The 5,824-nt window shown below is 19.3% G+C and overlaps 3 protein-coding genes across 5 annotated transcripts in view; 2 read left to right on the top strand and 1 right to left on the bottom strand.

The window, feature by feature from the left end:
* Positions 1-1,861, top strand: part of LOC102671678 (trafficking protein particle complex subunit 13) — a 2,918-nt gene extending 1,057 nt beyond the window's left edge. The window contains exons 3-9 of the mRNA XM_006622132.2: positions 29-182; positions 261-384; positions 474-570; positions 652-878; positions 952-1,052; positions 1,187-1,334; positions 1,430-1,861. Coding sequence (XP_006622195.1) covers positions 29-182; positions 261-384; positions 474-570; positions 652-878; positions 952-1,052; positions 1,187-1,334; positions 1,430-1,522 — 944 coding nt within the window. The 3' untranslated portion in view covers positions 1,523-1,861. The remainder of the gene's footprint in view (positions 1-28; positions 183-260; positions 385-473; positions 571-651; positions 879-951; positions 1,053-1,186; positions 1,335-1,429) is intronic.
* The window catches only part of LOC102671960 (GPN-loop GTPase 2), an 11,489-nt gene continuing 7,201 nt past the window's right edge, over positions 1,537-5,824 (bottom strand). The window contains exons 1-8 of one of the 3 annotated variants that reach the window (XM_031513561.1): positions 3,624-3,701; positions 3,428-3,506; positions 3,163-3,270; positions 2,782-3,091; positions 2,490-2,695; positions 2,306-2,420; positions 2,027-2,222; positions 1,537-1,918 (exon numbers count right to left, since the gene is read on the bottom strand). In XM_031513561.1, the coding sequence (XP_031369421.1) occupies positions 1,681-1,918; positions 2,027-2,222; positions 2,306-2,420; positions 2,490-2,695; positions 2,782-2,902 (876 nt within the window). In that variant the 5' untranslated portion in view covers positions 2,903-3,091; positions 3,163-3,270; positions 3,428-3,506; positions 3,624-3,701 and the 3' untranslated portion in view covers positions 1,537-1,680. Of the gene's footprint in view, positions 1,919-2,026; positions 2,223-2,305; positions 2,421-2,489; positions 2,696-2,781; positions 3,092-3,162; positions 3,271-3,427; positions 3,507-3,623; positions 3,702-5,824 lie in introns of those variants that run through there. The other 2 variants (XM_006622134.1, XM_006622135.1) reach the window with 2 other exon arrangements.
* The window catches only part of LOC102671822 (PAX3- and PAX7-binding protein 1), a 7,720-nt gene continuing 5,833 nt past the window's right edge, over positions 3,938-5,824 (top strand). The window contains exons 1-3 of the mRNA XM_006622133.2: positions 3,938-4,090; positions 4,295-4,473; positions 5,090-5,268. Of these exons, the coding sequence (XP_006622196.1) occupies positions 3,987-4,090; positions 4,295-4,473; positions 5,090-5,268 (462 nt within the window). The 5' untranslated portion in view covers positions 3,938-3,986. The remainder of the gene's footprint in view (positions 4,091-4,294; positions 4,474-5,089; positions 5,269-5,824) is intronic.

Here is a 5,824-nt window from a genome sequence, read left to right as displayed (position 1 = left end):
ATATATATATATATATATATATATATATAAATTATTAATAATAATTTATTTCAGGCAGACTTACAAACAAGTACTCAAATTATATCTCTTTGTGGTAATAGTGGAGAAATGAAAGATTTAGCACCTGATAATACAGTTGATGAAGTTATACATCATGAAGTAAAAGAAATAGGCACACATATGTAAGAATATTTTATTAGTAAAATTTCAAGTTATGTAATATCTTTGGTAAATAATTAGTAATATATATAATTTTCTAGACTAGTATGTGAAGTTAGTTATACTCCTGTAAATTTAGGTAATACTGCACAATCATTTAGAAAATATTTTAAATTTCAAGTAGTAAAACCATTAGATGTTAAAACAAAATTTTATAATGCAGAGGTAATAATTTGATAAAATATTATATTTAATCAATTACTTATACATTTGTTTAAAATAATATTTTTTGACAATTTTAATTTTTTTTAAAGTCAGATGAAGTATATCTTGAAGCACAAATACAGAATCTTACAGCTGGTCCAATTTGTTTAGAAAAAGTTTCACTTGAATCATCTCATTTATTTAGTGGTAAGTATAATTTTTATGAATGATTTTTTTTTTAAATATTATAAATTTAAATAAATATGATAATCATTTTTATATTTTCAGTATCAACATTAAATACAAATGAAAAAGGAGAGTCTATTTATGGATCAGTTAATATATTAGATACTGATTGTAGCAGACAGTATTTATATTGTTTAAAACCACAAATAAGTTTATTGAAAGATCCAAAAATGATGCATAATGCAACAAATATTGGAAAATTAGATATTGTTTGGAGAAGTAACTTGGGAGAAAGAGGAAGATTACAAACAAGTCAATTACAAAGAATGGTTTGTTTTTTTACAATTTTATTTGTAATTTATTTTGTTTTTATCCTTAATTTAATTCTTAATTTAATTTTAGGCACCTGAATATGGTGATATACGAGTTACCATGAAAAATATTCCTCTTACAGTTTATCTTGAACAAATGATGAATTTTAATTGTCATATAATAAATACGTCGTAAGTATTTATATCATATATGTATGAAAAATTAAATTAAAAAAATGATTTAGAATTCCAATTAATATTAATCTAAATTTCAATATTTTAATTAAAATTATTAATAAAATTAAATTTTATTTCATTATTATTAGAGAAAGAAGTATGGATTTAATGTTAATTTTGGAATCAAATAATTCTATAGCATGGTGTGGAATATCTAATACAATGATAGGAACATTAAAACCTGGTGTTTCAATAGATATTCCTTTATGTTTAATTGCATTACGTAGTGGTATTATAGTAAGTATTTTTATATAAATATTTTAATATATTATATTAATATTTAATATATTATAAATATTTTAATATATTTAATAATAATATATATATTTTAGACAATTTCAGGATTAAAATTAAAGGACACATTTTTGAATAGGGTATATGATTATGATGATTTAACACAAATATTTGTTAGCCAAACAGATTAGTTATAAAAAATTAATAAGTGTGTAAAAATATTTATTAATTTAATTTATATTTTATTTAATATATAGCAAAGTTTTATTAATATATAATAGAATATACAGATATAATAATGAAATTAATTGATTTTTATAAAATAAACAAAAAACTTAAAAAAAATATTTTAAAAATATGTATCTATTGTAGATATTTTTTCAGTTTCACTCACTGCTCCTACAGCACAAGCAAGTAAAGTTTGAACATCTTGAGGTTCATTTCCACCAAATATATATCCATTAGCTTTATCCACTGCATTTTTTACTTGTAATAACAGTGCTTGATTAGAAATATCTAATGGTATAAAACTGACAAGACTGTAATCCTCTATTAATGACACAAAAGCTGCATTTAGTTTCTTGTATCTAAAATTATTAAATATTCAGAATATATTTTTATAATTGAACTTATTTATTTATACAAATTTATTAAAAATAAATATTAAAATTAAAATACTCAATAAGGAATCTTACTTTGATGTAAATGGATTTTCATCCAATTTATCTAGCAAATATTTTAAATCCAATACTTCAGTATAAAAATCTATATTAAAATCTAAGCAATGTTTAAATTTTTTCATTTCATCAAATTTGGTCATCACATTAATATGAGGTAAACCTAATTTTAACATAGTCGTTGTACAAAGAATTAAGGAAGATAAATATTTACCTGTAATTCAAAAATATAACATATTTTAATATATTAAAAATAAAATAAAAGTTTGTTCATAGAATTATGATTATAAAAATTACCAGCATCACTACAGTGATGAGAATCAACAAGATGTACACTACATAATCTTATTAAATTTTGTCCTAATTTTTCTGCAATTATACTAACTGATTTATGATGTGTATATAATTCAACCTGTAAATAAATATTAACAATAAATGTGAAATATTTTAATAATATTTATATATGAATATAAAAATATACCTGTCCTGGACAATCAAATATAAGATAATGATCTTTTAGATTTAAAACTTTTGTAATTAACCACTTAATATTAGCTTCTAAAAATTCCATACAATAAACTAATGCGCCATTTGGACCAAGTCCATAATGTGACATCACTTCTTCATGTTTTATCAATTCAGATATATTTATTATAGGTGAATATTCCATGTTTTCATTTGCAGGATCTAAAAATATAATGTTGTCATTTAAATATTTTAAATATTTTTTAAATTTGTATTTTCAATTATAATAATTATTGTTTATTTTTTACCAATATTAATAATAGCTACTTTTCTCCCAAGTTTTTCTAAAAATTTAGCCATTGCATGACAATATGTAGTTTTTCCACTTCCAGGTGGACCTATAACTAATTGACCAAATATTAAACTCATATTTAATTTATTTCTTTATAATATTATTATGCTATCATATTATTTATAGTAGTAACTATTGTTTTCAAAATATTTGAATCATAATTTTTCAAAGATATTGAAATTAATAATGGTTTATCTGTATTAATCTGTTCTGTTATATAGCGGGCAGCTGCTATAACTTCAACATCATCTTTTCCAAATAATACCCTAAAATAAATTATTTAATTTAAAATAAAATAATTTAAAATTATAAATATAATAATAATAATAATATTTACTTAGTAGAATATATACTATTATTGTATTGATTAAATGAAGATCCACGACTTATAGATATTAGTGATCCAAATTTTTTAAATTGTGTTACAATTAACAATAAACGGTTACTAAAAAAAACAAATATATTAATATATTAATAATTTTAATTATGGATTTAAAAAATTAAATAGTCTAAATTCATTGTTTTCTTACATATATAATATTTGTTTATAACTTATTATGTATAATAAACTTATATTGTATTATATAAAAAATTAATATTACCTGTAAACTTTCAAAATAATATCGGTATGATGACCGTGAATATCGACACACACATGATCTTTCATATTTGTTATATTATCTGTAATATAAATTATAAATATTAAAATAGATAAATTTTATAATATATTAATATATTAATTAATGCAAAATAAATAAATAAATAAAACATACTTATATTATAAATTACTTTACATACTTATATTATAAATATTATTATTAAAATTAAATTTTTGTTTCTTTTTATAAAATGATTCTTCATATATTGTTTCTAGTAAATTTTAAAATCATAGTAAAAGTTGTCTACACTGATAATGCTATAGTATTTTTTTTTTAAATTACATTTACTGTTAATAAAGTCTAATATAAAATAATTGAAAATTTAATATAAAATAATAATCTTAATATAAATAAGAAATAAACATTTGTAATGTTATAAAACTAAATTAATTACAAAAAAAATAAAAATTTATTTTAAAAATTAAAAATATATATTTATATATATTGTAATATATATAAAGTACAAGAAGACTGAAAGCCAATCAGTAACTCAAACAGTGAAATGCAATTCATGTATACAAGTTTTAGAAGCTTAACTTCGAAACTTCGAACTTATCTTACAACGTTTCATATTCAGCATATAATTCATATCACAATTTCACAAAGGTGTTGCATTTTTTTGATCAATCTCATATTTATAAGTTTAGTATCCATCGTGTGAAGGCATAATCACATATTTTATAATATTTTTTGTTATATTAGCTTATATGCTATGAAATTTCGAATTATTTTTTTAACATTAGTCATTTAAGAAGTTAACCTAAGAATAGTATATGTGCAAATAGTTTAAACAGACTGGTTGATGTTAAGGACAATGTCATTATTTAATAAACCGAAGAGAAACATCCGCCGTCGACCTTTCAACGACGACGATGAGGATAATGAAAATAGGATGGAAGTGGAGGATACCCAGCCTATAAAGTCAAAAACAAAGAAGAAGGATAAGCCAAAGCAGACGCTCCTCAGTTTTGGAGAGGAGCTAGAAGAAGGTAATTTTTTGGAAATATAATTGGAAAATTATACACACACACACACACACACATATATATATATATATATATACTTATTATAAAATATATAAAATATGTATTTCAGATTTTTTTATATATAGTAACTTAATTATTTTTAATAATAATTTTACTTAAGGAAAATGATTATGATATTAAAATTAAAATTTTTATATTTATTAAATTAAAATCATAAAACAGAAAAAATGTTATTAATTAAATTAATAATTAAATTAATTAAATTTTCAATTTATTAGTCAAATTAATAGTAAAAACGGATAATAGAAATATTATTATTTCTAAAAATGATTGAATAAATAGTATATTTAATAATATAAAATTATTATATTATAATTTCTTATAAGAAAAAATATTTTTTTATAATAAATAATTTTATTTTTAATATTAAAAAATTAAATATTATATTACATTATATAATATAACATAATGTAATATCAATATTATATTAAACCATTGTAAAATTTTTTAAATAGATTTAAAATATTTTATTATTATTTTGTTTATTTAAATATATTATAATATATTATATTTTTATATTATTTATTTTCATAATAAAATCTAATAATTTAATTTTCAGCGGATGATGGAGAAGTTTTTAAAGTGAAGAAATCATCCAGGAGCAAAAAATTGATGAAACAACTAGATCACGAAAGGAGAAAAAAGAAAGGTGAAGAGAAAATGCAAGTGGACTCTGAGCAAGCGAACATGTCCATTAAACAGGAAAAAGATTTAGAAATAAAGACAGATGATCTAGTAGTAAGCTATCTCTATGATGTTTATTATTATTAGAATTTCTCAAATTTAAATCGTATTCTCAAATTAATTTTATAATTAATAATTTTAATTATATACAACATTCACTGAAAATATGATATAAATATTTATTTATAATTAATATATATTTATGCAATTGAGAGATTGATTCTTTCAGGTCAAAACAAATATAATAACAAAAGTTATTATATATATTTATATAAATATTATTAGGGCTTATTTATTAAGTTATAAGCAATTTAAATTTATATTAGATGAAGACAATAATAGAATAAGATAATTTTCATTTTTTCATCATAATATCATCTTACATTATTTAATGTAAACATAAATTATTTATAATTTAATAAATAAATCTCAATTAAGATTATATCAATTTTTCTATTTGTTTTGATCTCTAAAATTGATCTTTCAAAAATGCTCAAATATACAAATCTACAATATCTATATATATATATATATATAATACATCTTTACTATTTTTATAAGTTTTACTATTTTTAAAATTTTTTAATGTATTGTATATATAGAATGTAAA

This window comes from Apis dorsata, unplaced genomic scaffold, assembly GCF_000469605.1.
Source record: "Apis dorsata unplaced genomic scaffold, Apis dorsata 1.3 scaffold_667, whole genome shotgun sequence".
NCBI lineage: Eukaryota > Metazoa > Arthropoda > Insecta > Hymenoptera > Apidae > Apis > Apis dorsata.
The sequence above is the reverse complement of the archived record's forward strand: the minus strand, read 5'-3'. Positions and strand labels throughout refer to the sequence as shown.